General features: G+C 39.0%; 1 protein-coding gene across 10 annotated transcripts in view; it reads right to left on the bottom strand.

Moving 5' to 3' along the window:
- ZWILCH (zwilch kinetochore protein) overlaps nt 1-18,388 on the bottom strand; it is a 42,042-nt gene that overhangs the window by 20,067 nt on the left and 3,587 nt on the right. For 3 of the 10 annotated variants that reach the window (XM_081511810.1, XM_081511804.1, XM_081511806.1), the window contains exons 2-8: nt 17,409-17,460; nt 13,158-13,253; nt 9,463-9,581; nt 6,115-6,314; nt 5,535-5,605; nt 4,164-4,319; nt 2,780-2,851 (exon numbers count right to left, since the gene is read on the bottom strand). In XM_081511810.1, coding sequence (XP_081367936.1) covers nt 2,780-2,851; nt 4,164-4,319; nt 5,535-5,605; nt 6,115-6,292 — 477 coding nt within the window. In that variant the 5' untranslated portion in view covers nt 6,293-6,314; nt 9,463-9,581; nt 13,158-13,253; nt 17,409-17,460. Of the gene's footprint in view, nt 1-2,779; nt 2,852-4,163; nt 4,320-5,534; nt 5,606-6,087; nt 6,315-9,462; nt 9,582-11,436; nt 11,521-13,157; nt 13,254-17,408; nt 17,461-18,388 lie in introns of all 10 variants that reach the window. The other 7 variants (XM_081511803.1, XM_081511805.1, XM_081511808.1 and 4 more) reach the window with 6 other exon arrangements.

The raw sequence follows: 18,388 nt of genomic DNA, 5'->3' as shown, positions 1-18,388 counted from the left end.
GACTCCTGTTTGATTCCTGGGTTGGGAAGATCTCCTGGAGGATGGCATAGCAACCCACTCCAGTATTCTTGCCCGGAGAATCCTGTGGACAGAGGAGCCTGGCGGGCTATGTTGCATAGGGTTGCAAAGAGTCAGACACGACTGAAGCGACCTGGCATGTGTGCAAGGATGCTACATATCTTCCCAGGTGTAGAATGGTCCTAAACCACAAAGCGTGATTCTGCCCAAGATGCCATGAGTGTGTGTCCCTGTGGATAAACAGTGAAGGATCATTAGAGTGGTCAAGAAGGGAAGTGATAAGGGCTTTATCTAAGATGGGCACAGTGAAAGAAACCTCAAAGGAAAAAAAAAAAGTATACTCCAGAGAGACATATAGATAGGCAAAAATATATGAGGAATAGAAGAAAAGAAAAAAAAGAAAATCCCACCTATTTATACTATTTATACAAATACAGGGGATTGAACTTGGAGAAACAATGGCAATGTGCACATCGAAGAGTTTGTGAATTTCTAAGGGAGATCACATTAATAACACAGCTTGGACTTTCAAGTCAGACAGACATATATTTCAATGAGTTTTAAACCAGCTCTTCCATTTACCAGTTGCTGACACCTCAGACATCATAACAGAACCATCTAGCACCACACACTGGGCACACAGTAGAATGGCAGCTTCTAGCTGTGGCAGTAACTAGATCTTACTGAAGTAAAAGGTAAGGTTTCTAGCCTGTGAATGGAAGGAATGGTGAAATTACAGACAGAAATCAGGGGCTTATTAAGGTGATCCAGTCTGGAGATTTGATTCAAGTTTCATTTTGGACAAACTGAATTGGAGGGAAGAACCCTCTACTCAAGTGAGAACTAAAGTGGGAAAGATTGGAAGTGGTAGCAGCTTAAAGACAGGAGTCTGGAGTTCCCTTATAAAGGCATTAGTCAAATCACTAAATGGATGAGGCCTCTGCTGGGGTGGAGAGAGGAGGGCAGAGATAGGAGGTTAGAAGTATGACAGAAGCCCACGGGAAGGGTCCTGAAAGAGGAGCTCTCAAGGAAGAAGAAAGATGAGAAAGGCAGAAAAGGTATCAAGTTTTTCACAAACAGGGAAGTAATGAGAGGAGGTAAAAGTATGAACAATGCCTAGTACTGTGGCAGAAGGTGAAGGCACTATGAGGTACCTGGCACTCAAGTCTAGTAGGGGAGTCAGAGGAGTAAAGAAATTACTGTTTGATAAACCCTCTGAGAAGGGGTGTGTGTAAAGTTCTATGGCAGCACAACCTATTCTGGGGAATCGGTAAATAGTCTCAGGTGAAGATGTCACAGATAACCCAGCAAAGAGGTGGGAAAAGGGCACACTAGGCAGATCAAGACACACACACACACACCAGAAAGCGATGGCGTGATGGGACTGGAGCTACCATAAGCAGGGAGCTCAATGCAGCAGAGTAGGATGTGAGATCAAGCTAAAGAAATAAGTAGGAGCCAATAAGAACATGAAAACATGTTCAATGTCATTAGCTATCAGAGAAAGGCAAATCCAAACTACAATGAGGGACTTCCCTGGCGGTCCAGTGGTTAAGACTGCACTTCCACTGCAAAGGGTGTGGGTCTGACCCCTGGTCAGGGAACTAAGATCCCAAATGCCTCACAAAGCAGCCAAAAAACAAGAAAACAACACCATAATGAGATATCACTTCATTCCCACTAGGATGGCTGTAACATCAATAAAAAAGATAGTATCAAGCATATGGAGGCAAGGATATGGAGAAACTGGAACCCTCACACACTGCTATGGGAATGTAAAATGATGCAACCACTCAGTTTGGCAGTTCCTCAAAAGGTTAAACACAAAAAGTTAAAAGTCAAGAGGTAGTTAAAGAGCTACCATATGACCCAGCAACTCCACCTAAGAGTTTATATGTCACATAAAAACTTATATACTATTCATGGCAGCATTATTCATGAATAGCCAAAAAGTAAGAACAAGTGAAATACCCATCAACTGACGAATGGATAAACACAAACGTACTATACCTATACACTGGTGTTCCTCAGTAAGAAAAAGAAAAGAACTACTACAGAAGGTAAATTAGTGGCTGGCAGGTTTCTGTTAATGGGTATGGGATTTCTTTGGGGGGTGATGAAAATATCCTAAAATTAAATATGGTCATGGTTGTACAAACTCTGTCAGTACACTAAAAACTACTGAATTCTATACTTAAAACGAGTGTATTTTATGGGATACAATTTATATCAATAAAGCTGTTAAAAAAAGAAAAGAAAAAAGTAATTAAGTAGTCAGTGACTGGATATAACTGTCTTTGTATGCCAACTTAAGACATACGGAATTTCTCCCGCATTAAAATGAGCCCCCCTTGCCCGCCCCTTTGGGATTGAATTTGTAGAGTGGAGCTAAAATTACTGAAACACAAAATTCTTGAAACACATGCTCATTAATCTTCAGCATCAAATTCCAGTTATTAACAAGCAGATTATATATGCATTTGGAATAAACTGGCAGCTGACTCACCTGGAAAGAAGGGAATCCATCATATGAATAAAATCCAAATACTTCAGTAGAAAAGGTGAAAGAACTCTTAATTATTAACTATTAACTCACTGATAAATGTTCCCTTTAATTGCAAGGACAACTGCCTCAACTGCTAAGCATGTAACATTTGGAACAAATTTTGAAGAACACAAAATTAAATAACAATGAAATAGCAAAGATTTTTATGGAAATATGAGATCTAATGCAGGTAACAAATTCAAGAAGGATACTTACAAGGAGAAATTTCAGTTCTCTGTGAAGCTGACTCAGAGGACCTCTGGGCTCTCCCGATTCCACCTTGATATTCTAAAAAGTTCCCAGAGTCAGTTTTCACTGGTAATCCCATCTTTTCTCCATCAGGGTCACAGTTACTTGCATTTCAAACTACCCACACATTTAAAAATATTTCATAAAACACTAGCGAACTGAAAAATTAGGTCAACACTTCATTTGGTATACCTTCCCCAGAAATATAGACTCTGGCCATCCCAATACAGAAATCTCAATTCAGGCCACCACAACCCCTCTCAATACAACTGTAGCTACACAGAGCACACACTCTCTTGCTTTGTGTCACTGAATTTCCAAAAGGGCAAGGAGTAGAAATACAAACACACTTCAAGACTCGATGACAGGGTAGGAGGTAAGAGGGAGGTTCAAGAGCTGGGGGACATATGTATACCTGTGGCTGATTCATGTTGATGTATGGCAGAAACCAATATAATATTGTAAAGCAATTATCCTCCAATTAAAAATAAATTTAATTAAAAAAAAAAAAGACTCAATGACAAAGTTAGCATTACCACACACCAAAAACAACACTCTCCCTCCCCTCAATAAAACAAACAAACAAAAAAAGGTGAAGGGGGGTGAAGAGATTTGAAAGAAAATAGTAAATGCCATTGCATGTCAGTGCCTACTGCAGGAAAAGAAAAGTGTTAAGAATATAATTATATAATTATTCACCAGCCCACAACCCTGGGAAAACCACTTTTAACACTACCCAGGACTTTGTGTACATATTTTTTAAACCATAGTTGAGATCCCACTGTACATAAATTTTGTACTTTTGGGGTTTTTTTTTCATAATAATAAGCATTTTCTTTCATTATTAAAGATATTTTAAATAGTAATTTAAAAATATGTATATACTATTTCATCAGGAAATCTATTTATTTTTCTACCGATCATTCAGGTTTTGTTTTTAATATTTTCAAAACACAGCTGTATGACTGCACTGAATATCTTTGCCCATATATTTTTGTTACCAATTCTGATTAATTTCTTAAGACAGATCCTAGAAATGTAAATATAGGGTGAAAGGGCTGAACAGAACAATGATTCTTGATGTGTTCCCAATATCTGCATTCTTTTAAGAACAGCAGGGATTATAAGTCACTGTGATGATTCCATTTGGGTCCCTATTGAAAATTCTTAAGTTACGTAATTACTAATTGCAGCACTGTAGATAACTGATGGATCAGACAACCTGGCAAAACCTTCACTGGCTGTGCTGGTGAGACTTCAGGCTGAACCTTTCAGAGCTGTCCAGGGAACTAGCAAGTTCAAAGTAAACCCACACCCAGTAAACTCAACAGAAAGGAGGGTTGGCTCCTACCAGAGTTGCAGTTGAAGAGAGTGGAGGGGTCTGAAGAATCTCATCCACAGGACTCCAGGAAATATCCAAAGTGATCGTCGTTTGTGAGGCAGCAACTGTATCATCCAAGGCAGTGGACTTAAAGAGCTCATACTGGGCAAAGCCGCTGGCTGTTAACTGTAAAAGAGAGCACATTTAGCAGAACATGAGCTGTGCTTTCACAAGGCCAAAGGCCCATTATCAAAATGACTGATTCTTTTCCCCAAAGAAGAAAAAGTGCTGTGCCAAATGGAAAAACGAGACAATTCTTTTTCATCACAAAGATTAGCTAAAAGATAAGGCATATATTTTCAGTCATTAGTTGACATGAAAATAAACATTTTGATACTACAGAAAAATATCTAGTCATATCACCCTGCTTATTTAACTTATATGCAGAGTACATCATGAGAAACGCTGGGCTGGAGGAAGCACAAGCTGGAATCAAGATTGCCAGGAGAAATATCAATAATCTCAGATATGCAGATGATACCACCCTTATGGCAGAAAGTGACGAAGAACTAAAGAGCCTCTTGATGAAAGTGAAAGAGGAGAGTGAAAAAGTTGGCTTAAAGCTCAGCATTCAGAAAACTAAGATCATGGCATCGGGTCCCATCACTTCATGGCAGATAGATGGGGAAACAGTGGAAACAGTGGCTGACTTCATTTTTCTGGGCTCCAAAATCACTGCAGATGGTGACTGCAGCCATGAAATTAAAAGACGCTTACTCCTTGGAAGGAAAGTTATGACCAGCCTAGACAGCACATTAAAAAGCAGAGACATTACTTTGTCAACAAAGGTCCGTCTAGTCAAGGCTATGGTTTCGTCAGTTGTCATGTATGGATGTGAGAGTTGGACTATAAAGAAAGCTGAGCACCGAAGAATTGATGCTTTTGAATTGTGGTGTTGGAGAAGACTCTTGAGAGTCCCTTGGACTGCAAGGAGATCCAACCAGTCCATCCTAAAGGAGATCAGTCCTGGGTATTCATTGGAAGGACTGATGATGTTGAAGCTGAAACTCCAATACTTGGGCCACTTGATGTGAAGAGCTGACTCATTTGAAAAGACCCTGATGCTGGGGAAGATTGAGGGCAGGAGGAGAAGGGGACGACAGAGGATGAGATGGTTGGATGGCATCACCGACTCAATGAACATGGGTTGGGGTGGACTCCGGGAGTTGGTGATGGACAGGGAGGCCTGGCATGCTGTGGTTCATGGGGTTGCAAAGAGTCGGACACAACTGAGCAACTGAACTGAACTGAACTGATTAGGAATGAAAAAAATCCTTTACACTAGGAAGGCAGATTGATAGCAGTTAAAAGAAAATAATATGAAAGAAGAGAAATACTTACAGTAGACAAGTGATGTCTTTTCTTGTGTGAATTTTTTAGGTCTTCAAGATTTACAGAATAATTTTTATCCACTGTAGGACATGATAAAAAAATCTTTACAGGTTCAGTTCAAAATTACATCATTACAGCTAAAAAATTACAATCTAATTCACAATACTAATAACTATAGAAATTTAGTTTTAAACCACAGATGAAATGTTTTTAAAACAAGGAAAGTGGAACAAAGGTCAATACTACTACCAAGAGTATAATTAAATGCCTATTATGACATTGGAATTATATTATCATTATATTCAACTTCTTTATCCTCCAATGAAAATTTCAAAAAATACACACATGTAAATGAAATGAAACCCAAATAAAACAGCCATAAACTCCTATTTAGACTTTTGGAAATCTGTCTCTGAAATATCTCCCACATGCTGCAGGTTACATACTAGAGTAGACTCGTGGTGGCTAACACAAGCTTCATTGTGTGCACTTCGCTCTTGATATATCGAGTTTTAGTAAAAACCATGCAACAGTAATTACACAAATAAATAAATACACACACCTCCACAAAAGAGAAGTGAGCTCTCACCTTTACAGGTGACCATGTACAAGACAATTCCTGTGATGTTGCTACTGGTTGAGATAAGCTCAGCTCCCAGCCAACTGATACCTTCAGGATCTGAACCATCACACCTTACCCAAAGAGGAGGAAGGGCGGTAACTGGCCGATTAATCTTCAAATGGGTCATATTAGGATTGTGAGCCATGGTATAAAATCCAATTAACTGCCTTGGAAACAAGAGTAGGAAGAACAAATTAGAGGTAGAGGTTGTTGATCATTCAAGTTTTCTTTTCAAAAGATATCATGAACAGTAGCTATGATGCTGACTCTGATCCCACTTCTGATCACCATCTAACATTCTGTAGCAATTCCAAAGTGGGGTTTTTTCCTTACACTAAGCAATTCTCTGACACTAGCTGCTATCCTACAATTTAACTCAGTTCTGACACTATCTACCCAAAGATAGCATCAGCAACCATAGGTTAAAGGCTCAGTCCTACAAGCCTGCCTCACCTCCAACTTGTATTGCCAGTTCCAAGAGTCCAAGTTGTCATCTATGTGTCTATAGATCACAGGTTCTGATAACCCCCTCCCTAAGTTCAATTAATTTGCTCCCAGAACTCAGAGAAATATTTTACTTGCTAGATTACTAGTTTATTGTACAAGGGTAGAACTCAGGAACAGCCAGATGGAAGGGAAGCAAAGGAAAAGGTATGGGGAAAGGGCACAGAGTTTCCATGCCCTCTCCTAGCAAGCTGCTCTCCCCGTACCTCCACATGTTTACCAACCCAGAAGCTCTCCAAGCCCTCTCCTTTTGGGTTTTAATGGAGGTTTCATTACATAGACACAATTGTGACTAACTGAACTTAGGGAGGGGTTGAGTCCCAACCCCTCACCAGGAGACTAAACTTAAACTCTAACCCCTCTCCCTCTCCAGAGGTTGGGGTGGGACTCAAACTTCCAACCCCCTACTCACATGCTTGGTTCCCCAGGCAACCAGCCCCCATCCATAATTCACTCGGAGTGGGGAGGTCCAAAAGCCACCTCATTAGCATTAAAAAAGACACTTTTATTGTTCTCAACCCCTAGGAAATTCCAAAGGTTTTTAGGAGCTGGGTTCCAGGACCAAGATCAGATATGCTTCTTCTTACACATCACACTATCACAGTGTCCCAGAAACAAAAATCTGGCAATTAAGTGGCAAAATACAGAAATGTTTCACCCGGAGAAGTGAGAGCAGGGCACACCAGACAGGTCAAGATCCACACACCAAAAAGTGACCAAGTATAGCTACAAGCAGAGAGTTCAGTATGGTGGGGATACAGGGTCAATAGGAGTGGAAGCAGGCTCTGAGATTAAGCAAAAGAAATAACAGAATATGTCAATTACTTCTCAATAAAGCTAGAGGTGGGAGAAGGAAGAAGTCAATAAATACATAAAGAGAAGCTTGAGGTCATTAGTCACTGAACACAAAAATTTGAATATAGTCTGTGAATTAGATAGTATTATTTTAACAATGTTAAATTCCCAGATTTTGATGGCTGTTCTGTGGTTATATAAGAGAAGGTATTAGGTTTTAGGAAATACATAGTTAGGTATTCAAGGGTAAAAGAGCACAGTGTCTCCAACATACTGTCAATATTTCATTACAAAAGTGTGTGTGTGTGCTATGTGTTTGTTACATAGATGGGGGTGTGGAAAGGAATAAGAGGAGGAGAAGGGGAGGAGGAATAAGCCATAGAATCACAAAGCAGAGGCAGCAAAATGTAAACTTTGGTGAAACCTGGTTAAGTGTACACAGAAGTTCTTGCACAGTTCTTTTAAACTTTTCTGTATATTTGAGAGTGCATCAGAATTAAAAGTTACTCAAAAATACAGCTTAAAATTTTTCAAAGAGATGAAAACTAAATTTATTACCAACATATGTTCAGAAAAGGCATTTCTAAAGGACTGTACTTCAGAAAAGAAATATAATAATCCCAGAAGGAAGGTCTGAAATATGCAAGAAGAAATGGAGAGCAAAGAAATGATACGCATATGGATGAATCCAAACAAACACTGGCTGGAGAAAACAACGTGCATAAGTAATGCTCAAGTTGTGGGAGAGGAAAGAAAAAAATGCCAAATATGACTTAACATCAAGAAGCCATGAAAGAGTGATTAACTACAAAAGATTTTAAAAGTTTCTACACATCAAAAGAAAACCAAAAAACCCACTACAAAGGAAAGTCACTTTGAATACTACAATAGTCCTTATTCTCCAGTATTTTTTTTTTTCAAGGATTTTTAAATGTAGACCATTTTTAAAGTCCTTACTGAATTTGTTACAACACTGCTTCTGCTTTATGCTTTGTCTTATTGGCCATGAGGGATGTGGGGTCTTAGCTCCCCGACCAGGTATCAAACTCGCACCCCTGCTGTGTCAGAGGGTGAAGTCCTAACCTCTGGACCACCAGGAAGTCCCTTTGTTCTCTAATATTATATATATGACCAGACCAGAGGCCAGAGCACATTGGCCTCTAGAAGCTTATACTTTAGTGCTGGAGACTGGTATGCAAATAATTCTCAAAAGACAGGACTTCTTGATAGCAAATACTTTTGGTTTTGGAGTTGAGGGAGACCAGGCAGACGGAAAGTCATATGGTAGGAGGGGGGAGGGTAGTGAAGGTGGCTAAGCAGACAGAGGCAGTAGGGTTTCCAACAGGGGTACTTCTGGCATTGGGTGGGATAATTCCTCATTGGACAGGAGAGCCCCAGGCATTGCATAACATTTACCATCCATGGCTCAGGCCAACAGCTCCCCTGAGTCATCCTGACAATCAAAAAGTACCCCTGCATATTTCCAAATCCCTGCTGGGCACTGGACTGGAGGCTGAAGGTTCCTTTGAGGCCTGTGTCACTCAGAAGGAATCTGGATTTTATCACGAGGCAAAAGGACCACGGAAGGCTTTTTAAACACGGAAGCAACACAATCAGGCTTTCATAAAATCACTCTGGTAGGAGTGAGGAAAAAAAAGATTGGCAAGGAACCAGATTAGAAATAAGGAAAATAATTACGAAGCAACAACAGTAAACAGTAGAAGGAAATGGAGAAAGGGAAGATCACCGTAGTCATCTTAGTCACACTTGAGTTACCCATGGGACAGTCAAGTATTTAGAATTATCCTTACAGCATTAAGTATATATACATCAAGGGGGTGGGGGAAGGAGAAAGAGAGGGATCTGGGCTAAATACCTATTCTTTTCCCAATGTTTATAAGAATTTGTTGTTGTTTAGTTGCTAAGTTGTGTTCAACTCTTTTGCGACCCAATGGACTGTAGCCCGCCAGGGGAATTTAAATCCTACCCTCCACCCCTAGAGTAAGAAAAACTTACCTGGCTCTCCCAACTGGTAAAGCAAGCAGCCCAACATTTTCACCAGTAGAGAAATCAGAAATAGCAGTTTCTTCAGACTGTAGCTCTTCAACATGACTTGGTTCTTCCTTTTCTAAAGGCTTTAAAAACATTTAATTATTTAACCAGGTAAGAAAACACTTCAGGTAACAGTCAACTCTTCACTATGCTAGAACATAATGTATGGATTTCCAAACCCTGAAGCACAAAATGATTGGGTTATGACAAGAATCATAGCTAGAAACCAGTGGGGTACTAATAAATCTCACCATTCATCAGAAATACTTCCACTGTCCTATAAGAAGATATTGATCTATGTTGCTACTGATAAAGGAAGTATGTGACACCATCAGAAAAGGAAGTGCTCTACCATGTACAAAATGATATACAAACCACCAAGGGAAACCCATGGGAGACTCCTTGATTTTGTCATTCCCCAAACTTGAAGATTCATAGCCCTTTCTACTCATTTTCTAAGTCTCCAGGATTTGTTACAGCAGCTGACATTAATTACCTCATTATTATAGAAATGTAGGGTATATGGTTCCAGACTATAACGATTTGCTATATTATACTAATTCTATGCTATATTATATTATACTATAATATTGATACTAATAGTATAATTCTAATATTGTTCCCAATTTCACTATACTATAATATTAATTGTATACTATAATACTAGTACTAATACTATACTATACTAGTAATTCAGTTGCTCGGTTGTGTCCGACTCTTTGCGACCCCATGGACTGCAGCACGCCAGGCCTCCATGTCCTAGTAGTAGTATATACTAAACTATGCTATACCAATACAGTTGTCTCTTGAACAACACAAGTTCGGACTAGGCAGGTGCATTTACATGTGGATTTTTTTAATGGTAAATATTAATCCTACAGTACCACACAGTCCATGATTGGTTGAATCTGTGGATGTAGAACCGCAGATACATAGGGCCAACTGTAAAGTTACACCAGGATTTTCAACAACACAGATAAGCCCTGTGTTGTTCAGGAGTCAATGGTATATTATATTAAGGAAGAAACCTATCTTTTAGAAAGACATTCAGATAAAGTTCTTAAAATTAAAACAACAGCAACAACTTTGGTTAGTTTTCAAGAAGACACATATCTTAAGGGTTTCCAGTAGCCAGCAGAGCCCCACAGCCTGTGCATGCTAAGTCGCTGTGTCTCGGGCTCAGTATGACAGTCTCTAGGTCCATCCATGTTGTTGTAAATGGCATTATTTCATTCTTTTTAATGCACAGCCCTTACTTCTTAAGTCTATTCTTCTTAGGACTCTCAGCTCTCATTTGCGTTTCTCATATCCACGTGTTTAAGTAGTGAAATAGCTCAGCAATGCCAATAATAACAAAAATTAAACGAATTAACATTTCCTAAGGATGTACTATGTACCAGCTACTGTTTCAAGCTTTCTTTTATTCTTCATAAAAACCCTGAGAAAGATCGTTGTTATTAACCCTATTTTATGGACTGAAAACTGAGCTAGTGGCTGGCTGAATAGCTTATATAGAGTAAGCAGCTGAGCAGCAAAACCCACATTTGAATCTAGGTAAAGCGAAAGTTGCTCAGTTGTGTCCGACTTTTTGCGACCCCATGGACTATGCAGTCCATGGAATTCTCCAGGCCAGAATACTGGAGTGGGTAGCCTTTCCCTTCTCCAGGGGATCTTCCTAAGCTAGGGATCGAACCCAGGTCTTCCACATTGCAGGAGAATTCTTTACCAGCTGAGCCACAAGGGAAGTCCAAGAATACTGGAGTGGGTAGCCTATCCCTTCTCCAGAAGATCTTCCTGACCCAAGAATCGAACTGGGGTCTCCTGCGTTACAGGCGGATTCTTTACCAACTGAGCCTCAGGGAAGCCCCTGAATCTAGGTAGTCTGACTTCAAAACTCAAGTTCTTGTCCACTAAGCTTTTCTAGCAGTGAATACTTACTAGTTATCTGACCCAGATGTATCCTCAACTTTGAATTTCTTCTGCCAGATTCCAGATTTTATTCCCTTCTAGGCCTTCTAGTTCCTAGAAGTATCCAAGAAATGTCATTTTCCCTTCCATTCTACCTTTCAGTATTATCCATCTAACTAAAACTCATGCTGTAAGCTCTATTGATCTTTGCAGAAATGAAGGCCATTTTAATTGTTTCCCATCCAAAAATGCCAGGACCTCACTGAACTCCAGGTAAGTCCTCCCAACTCCAAGCTGTTTTCTCACTAGTATTTCAACCAATTTCCACAAATTCCTCTGCTCATCTTTACCTTTCCCTAGAAACTCGTTTTCATCTTTCAGCTTTTGCTTTACACACACTCTCTCCTCATAACAAAAGTCTAAATTCAGCCACATAATTCACTTATAATTATTTTCCAAGCATCTGTCCACCATAGATAAGCACCACTAATACAGAAAACAAATAAAGTAATCCCCTACTCAGAAAGGAGTTTTCGTGTAATATTTAAAACAGAGTGCTCTCTGTTCATTTATCCCAATCCCCATCCAGACAGCATGAAGACATAAAGCAGACAGAGGCATTCCTTCTAAAGGAATGTCCACTTTCCCCTATTATATACTGTTTCTATTTACTTCAAGAAACGATAAACCCAAAGAATGGGTCCTGGCCCAAAAGTAACTGTGTAATATGACAGCATTATCAGCACTCAACTAAAACCACTGCTACTGCTTTGCCAGAACAGTTCCCATATTTAAAACACAAAGGTGTAAGGTTGTAATTATAAAGTGATGAAAAAAATAAGAAGTTCCCTCTTGTTAGATTTAACAAGAGAAAATTAAAGTAGAAATTCATGAGTCATAGTGACTTATGCTGTATGTAACAGTAGCCATCCACCAGTCACATGTGGCTTTTGAACACCTTAAACATGGCCAGATCAAATTGAGATTTAAGTGTAAAATCCATATCAAATTTTGAAGATGCAGTATGGAAAAGAACTTAAAATCTCATTTTGATTTTTATATTAATTATTGAAATGATTAACATTAGATTTAAAAAAAGTATTATAAACATAATTTCAGACCCGGCAATCCTATTCCTAGCTATTTACAGTAAAGAAAACTTGTGCTCACACAAGACTTTGTACAAAAATGATCATATTACTTATTTATTTAGCTCTATGGATCAGGGATGGATTAGCAACTAAAAGAACCACTGAACACATACAACTTGAATGAATCTCAAAGGCATTATTATACTGAAAGATGCCAGACTCATTTTTACTCACACTTTCGTATGATTCCATTCATGACACTCTTAAAGACCACACTACAATGAGGGAGAAGGAATGATTTTAAAGGGATAGCACAAGGGAGTTTTCGGGGTGATGGAACCGTTTTGTGTTCTGATTATGGTGGTGACTACAAGATTGTATAAGTGTGTTAAAATTCACACAACTGAAAAAAAGAAAAAGTAAATTTTACAGTATGAAATTTAATTTCACCATTTTTTTTTCAATGAGGCTACTAGAAAGTTTTTAATTACTATGTGGTTCACATTATCTCTCTATTGGACAGCATTCTACTTATTACTAAAAGATGTTAGAATTCACTCTCACTAATACGCTGACATGAAAACGTGTACATTTGCGATTATCCCTCAGAAACCAAACTTGGCTGTTAAGAATTACCCACAAAGCCCAAGCACTACTTACCACTTTTTCCACAATAAATACAGTTTCATTTTCATGTAGAATATTTTTCAATGGGTTTGGTTGGCCTTTGCTGATCAACTGCACTTGAATATCAGCCTATTAAAAACAAATTAAGGTCCAGCAATGTTACAGATACACATATATATATGTACAAATATTTATACACATAAAGACCAGTTCTATGCAAGTAACTGAAAAAGAGAATTTGAACAAGACTTAATGTTTTAAAAATACAATTTCATTTATTCTTTGCCCATGTTGTTTTTCATGTTGAGAAAATCTAGCTGGGGAATTCCCTGGAAGTCCAGTGGTTATGACTCCAAACTTTCACTGCAGAGGGCGTAGGTTCAATCCTGAGTTGGAGAACTAAGATCCTTGCAAGTCTTGAGTGGTCAAAACAGCAAGAAAACCTAGCTCTTATATTTTGTATCTGTATGCTTCAAGGCCCATCTAGAGAGCACCCTGCCTTGTAAGGCCTTTTGATTAGGATCACACTGACATCCTCTTCCCCTAATCATACTGGATTTACTGTTAGGAACCATAAAATTAGCTCTTTACTAAATATTATTTTTTCTGAGCATCTGTTCCATGAAATTTAGAACTTTGTCACTTTACAGGAATTGCATATTTCTTCATTCCAATTGCAATAAACATTTATTGTAGAAAAGTTTGATAACAGATAGCTAACAGATTTTTAAAAACTCATCTATATTCTACTAACCAGAGTTGTTGTTGTTCAGTCCCTGAGTTGTGTCCAACTCTTTGCCATCCCACGGACTGCAGCACACCAGGCTCCTGTCCTCCATGATCTCCCAGAGTTTGCTCAAATTCATGTCCATTGGGTCAATGATGCTATCCAACTATCTCATTCTCTGCTGCTCCCTTCTCCTTTTGCCTTCAATCTTTCCCAGCATTAGAGTCTTTTCCAGTGAGTCAGCTCTTCACATCAGGTGGCCAATGTACTGGAACTTCAGCTTCAGCAACAGTCCTTCCAATGAATATTCAGGGTTGAAGTCCTTTGACTTTCTTGAGGTTTGATCTCCTCGAAGCCCAAGAGTCTTCTTCAGCACAGTTCGGAAGCGTCAATTTTTTGGTGCTCAGTCTTCTTTATGGTCCAACTCTCACATCCATACATGACTACTGGAAAATCCGTAACTTTGACTATGTGGATCTTTGTTGGCAAAGTCTGCTTTTTAATACGCTGTCTAGGTTTGTCATAGCTTTCCTTCCAAGTAGCAAGCATCTTTTAATTTCATGGCTACAGTCACAATCCTCGGTGATTTTGTAACCCCCAAAAATAAAATCTGCCACTGCTTCCACTTTTTCCCCTTCTATTTAACATGAAGTGATGGGACCGGATGACATGATCTTAGGTTTTTTTTTTTTTTTGGCTGTGGCGGGTCTTAGTTGTGGCATGCAGCATCTTTAATCTTCAGTTATGGCACGTGGGATTTAGTTCCCTGACCAGGGATTGAACCCAGGTCCCATGCATTGGGAGCAGGGACTTTTAGCCACTGACCACCAGGGAAGTCCCTTAGATTTCTGAATGTTGAGCTTTAAGCCAGCTTTTTCACTCTTCCTCTTCACTCTCATCAAAAGGTTCTTTAGTTTCTCTGTTTTCAGGCATTAGAGTGGTATCATCTGCACATCTGAGGTTGCTGATATTTCTCCCAGCAATCTTGATCCCAGCTTGTGATTTCATCCAGCCTGTCATCTCGCATGATGTACTCTGCATAGAAGTTAAACGAGCAGGGCGACAGCATGCAGTCTTGATGTACCCCTTTCCCAATTCTGAACCAGTCAGTTGTTCCATGTCTTGTTCTAACTATGGCTTCTTGACCCACATAGCCAGAGTAGTCACTACTACTATTAGTCTTATTGGTGTATATTTTGCCTAATCTTTTCCCAGACATATAAATAAACCTACTTAAATAGAAAATATATTATTTTGATAGTGCAATAGGTTTTTGCTTAATAAATAAATAGAATATTCTAACAGTTTTATATTATGAACTTCTTTCCATGCCATTAAATTTTTTTAGGCTGTCTAGTACCATGGAGCTGCTGCTACTGCTGCTAAGTCACCTCAGTCATGTCCGACTCTGTGTGATCCCACAGACGGCAGCCCAACAGGCTCCCCCGTCCCTGGGATTCTCCAGGCAAGAACACTGGAGTGGGTTGCCATTGCCTTCTACCATGGAGCTACCATCACATAATTAATTCCATATTATTCAACATTTGGGCATTTTCAAATTATATGCTATAATAAACAACTGATAAGGAATATTCTTTAATTACTACCTGCTCTGCACCCCACAGCATGTAGAGCTCCTCCACCCACGGATGAACCCATGCCCCCTGCAGTGGAAGCTCAGAGTCTTAACCACTGGACCAACAGGGAAGTTCCCCTTTAATTACTTTCTTAAGATGAATATCTAAAATCACATTGATACTGTCAAATTGCCTTTCAAATGTCATATTCACATATCTGCATTCTCATTTTTCGTCCACACACTATTTACATTTTTTACCATCTCACCTAGCAAAAAATATCTTGTTATTTTTTAAATTTCATTTATTCGATAACTAATGACGGTGAACAGCCGCTAATATGCTTATTATTGACAATTATCTCTCATTACTTGAACCTATTTAATTTCTTAGTTTGGAAATTGAAGCATTTAGATGCCAAGTACATAGAGCAAAGGATGCTTTGTTATTCTAATCTACTAAATTCTTTTAATTTAATTATTTTTGGCTGCACTCGGTCTTCATTGCTGCATGTGGGCTTCTCATTGCAGTGGCTTCTCTCGGTGCAGAGCACAGGCTCTAGGAGGCTCAGGCTCAGCAGTTGTGGCCCACAGGTTTAACTGCCCCAGGGCATGTAGGATCTTCCCAGATCAGGGATCAAACTCGTGACCCCTGCATTGGTAGGTGGATTTTCAACCAATGAACCACGAGGGGAGCCTCGTATCTACTTCATTCTTGATCAAATACTGTTGCGGACTGAATTGTTGTTGTTCAGTCACTAAGTTGTGTCCGACCGACTCTTTGCAACCGCATGGACTGCAGCATGCCAGGGTTCCCTGTCCTTCACTATCTCCCAGAGTTTGTTCAAACTCATGTTCATTGAGTCAGTGATGCCATCCAACCTTCACCTCCTGCCCTCAGTCTTTCCAAGCATCAGGGTTTTTTCCAATGAGACAGCTCTTCCCATCAGGTGGCCAAAGTATTGGAGTTTCAGCTTCAACATCAATTCTTTCAATGAATATTTAGGACTGATTTCCTTTAGGATTCACTAGCTTGATCTCCTTGCAGTCCAAGGGACTCTCAACAGTTTTTTACAACACTTATTTTTATCCTCTACCTATTCATCTATTATGATTATCTTTATTCCTTATTGGTTTTAAGAGCTTTTCATATATTTCATACACATGGATATTAACCCTTATCATTTATGACACTGATGTCAGAAATGATATCCTCAGCTAGTCTTTTAGACATAATTTATTTTAGTTTGTTAACTGTTTTAGAGGATTAAGTTCTATGGGAAGTTTTACCTATGGAACACTTGGCATGTTAGATGCTTAATAAATTCACAAATGTTTATAGCAGCTTTATTCAAAACTATTAAAAACTAGAAACAATCCAGTCTGAATGGTGAATGGATAACCAAACTGCAGTACATTCATATAATGGACTCTTTACTCACAATAAAAAGGGATGAACTATTGATACACATAACAACACAGTCAAATCACAAATGCATTATCCTCAGGACTTCAGCAGTTAAAAGTCTGTACTTTCAACGCAAGGGGTGAAGGTTCAGTTCCTGGTTAGGAACTAAGATCCCATATGCCATGTGGCATGGCCAAGAAAATTAAAAAAACACAAACAAAACAAATGCATTATACTCATTGAGAAAAGCCAGACAGAAAAGGTATAAACCATATGGCTTTATTTATATGACATTTGGAAAAGGCCACACAAAAAACAGATGTAAAACAGATCAGTAGTTACCAGGGAACAGGGGAAAGGGTTGAGTATAAAGGGACATGAGATTTTTTGGAGATCATAAGAATGTTCTTGATTATGGAGGTGGTAATATGACTAAATGCATTTGTAAAAACTCATAGAATTGTACTCTAAAAGGGTGAGATTTAGTCTATGTAAATTAACTTTGATAAACTCAACTTTTAAAAACAATTTTAGGATGACTGAGTTGTTTAAAACCAAATAAATTGTTCATACCTCATAGATAAATGGGTCTTTACAGATACCTTTCTTTTCTTCATCAAATTCCCTGAAATGCAGAAACACATGTGAAAAATAAAGCGACAGTATTTTGTCACTTAAACTCTGGAGTTACTGAGAGAAACTAAAAATGCAGAATACTCATGACAGCCCTAAGGCACAGTTGGGAAAAGAGAAGCAGAAAAATAGCATTAGGTTAATAAGGAAAGAAAAAAAAAGAGATGTGGTAAAGGTTAATAGACAGCTGCCCGTTGGGAATTCCCTGGTGGTCCAGCGGTTAAAACTATGTCCTTCCAATGCAGCAGGCACAGGTTCAATCCCTGGTTGGAGAACTAAGATCCCACATGCCCTGAAGTATGGCCAAAAAAAAGGGAAAAAAGATAGACAGCTGCCCCAAACTGGGTACAACTGCTTCTCAGAGGCAGCAGGAAATTAGGTCACTTACCTCTATTATTATAACTTTAAAAACACAGTACCAATTACTATTAAGATGTAATTTACTACATGACTTTTGGGAAGCAAAAATAACTGAAATCAGTGGGTAAGTATGGAGAAGTTATTTAAGGGTCCAAAGCCTTGAGTTTCTATTGCTAAAATGAATTTTAGCAATATTGCTATCCTCCCTGTTTTCATGAGTTGACATCAAAAAATTAGTAAACTGGATAATGCTAAAACATTTCATTTTTAAAATGGAAGCACAAAATATTAAGATACATAGTAATTATCATTTTATTGAAGAAAGTTGATCCTACAGCTTCCCCAGTGTTTCAGTGGTAAAGAATCCACTTGCAAATGCAGGGGACACGGATTCAATCCCTGATCTGGGAAGATCCCACATGCCTTGGGACAATGAAGCCCATGCACTACAGCCATTGAGCCTGGGCTCTAGAGCCCAGGAACTGACACTACTGAAGCCCACGCACCCCAGAGCCTGTGCTCTGCAACAAGAGAAGTCACTACAATGAGCCTTCGCATTG

Source organism: Giraffa tippelskirchi, chromosome 7 (assembly GCF_054371585.1).
Source record: "Giraffa tippelskirchi isolate mGirTip1 chromosome 7, T2T-mGirTip1v1.2.pri, whole genome shotgun sequence".
Lineage (NCBI taxonomy): Eukaryota > Metazoa > Chordata > Mammalia > Artiodactyla > Giraffidae > Giraffa > Giraffa tippelskirchi.
This window is presented reverse-complemented; position numbering and strand designations above follow the sequence as displayed.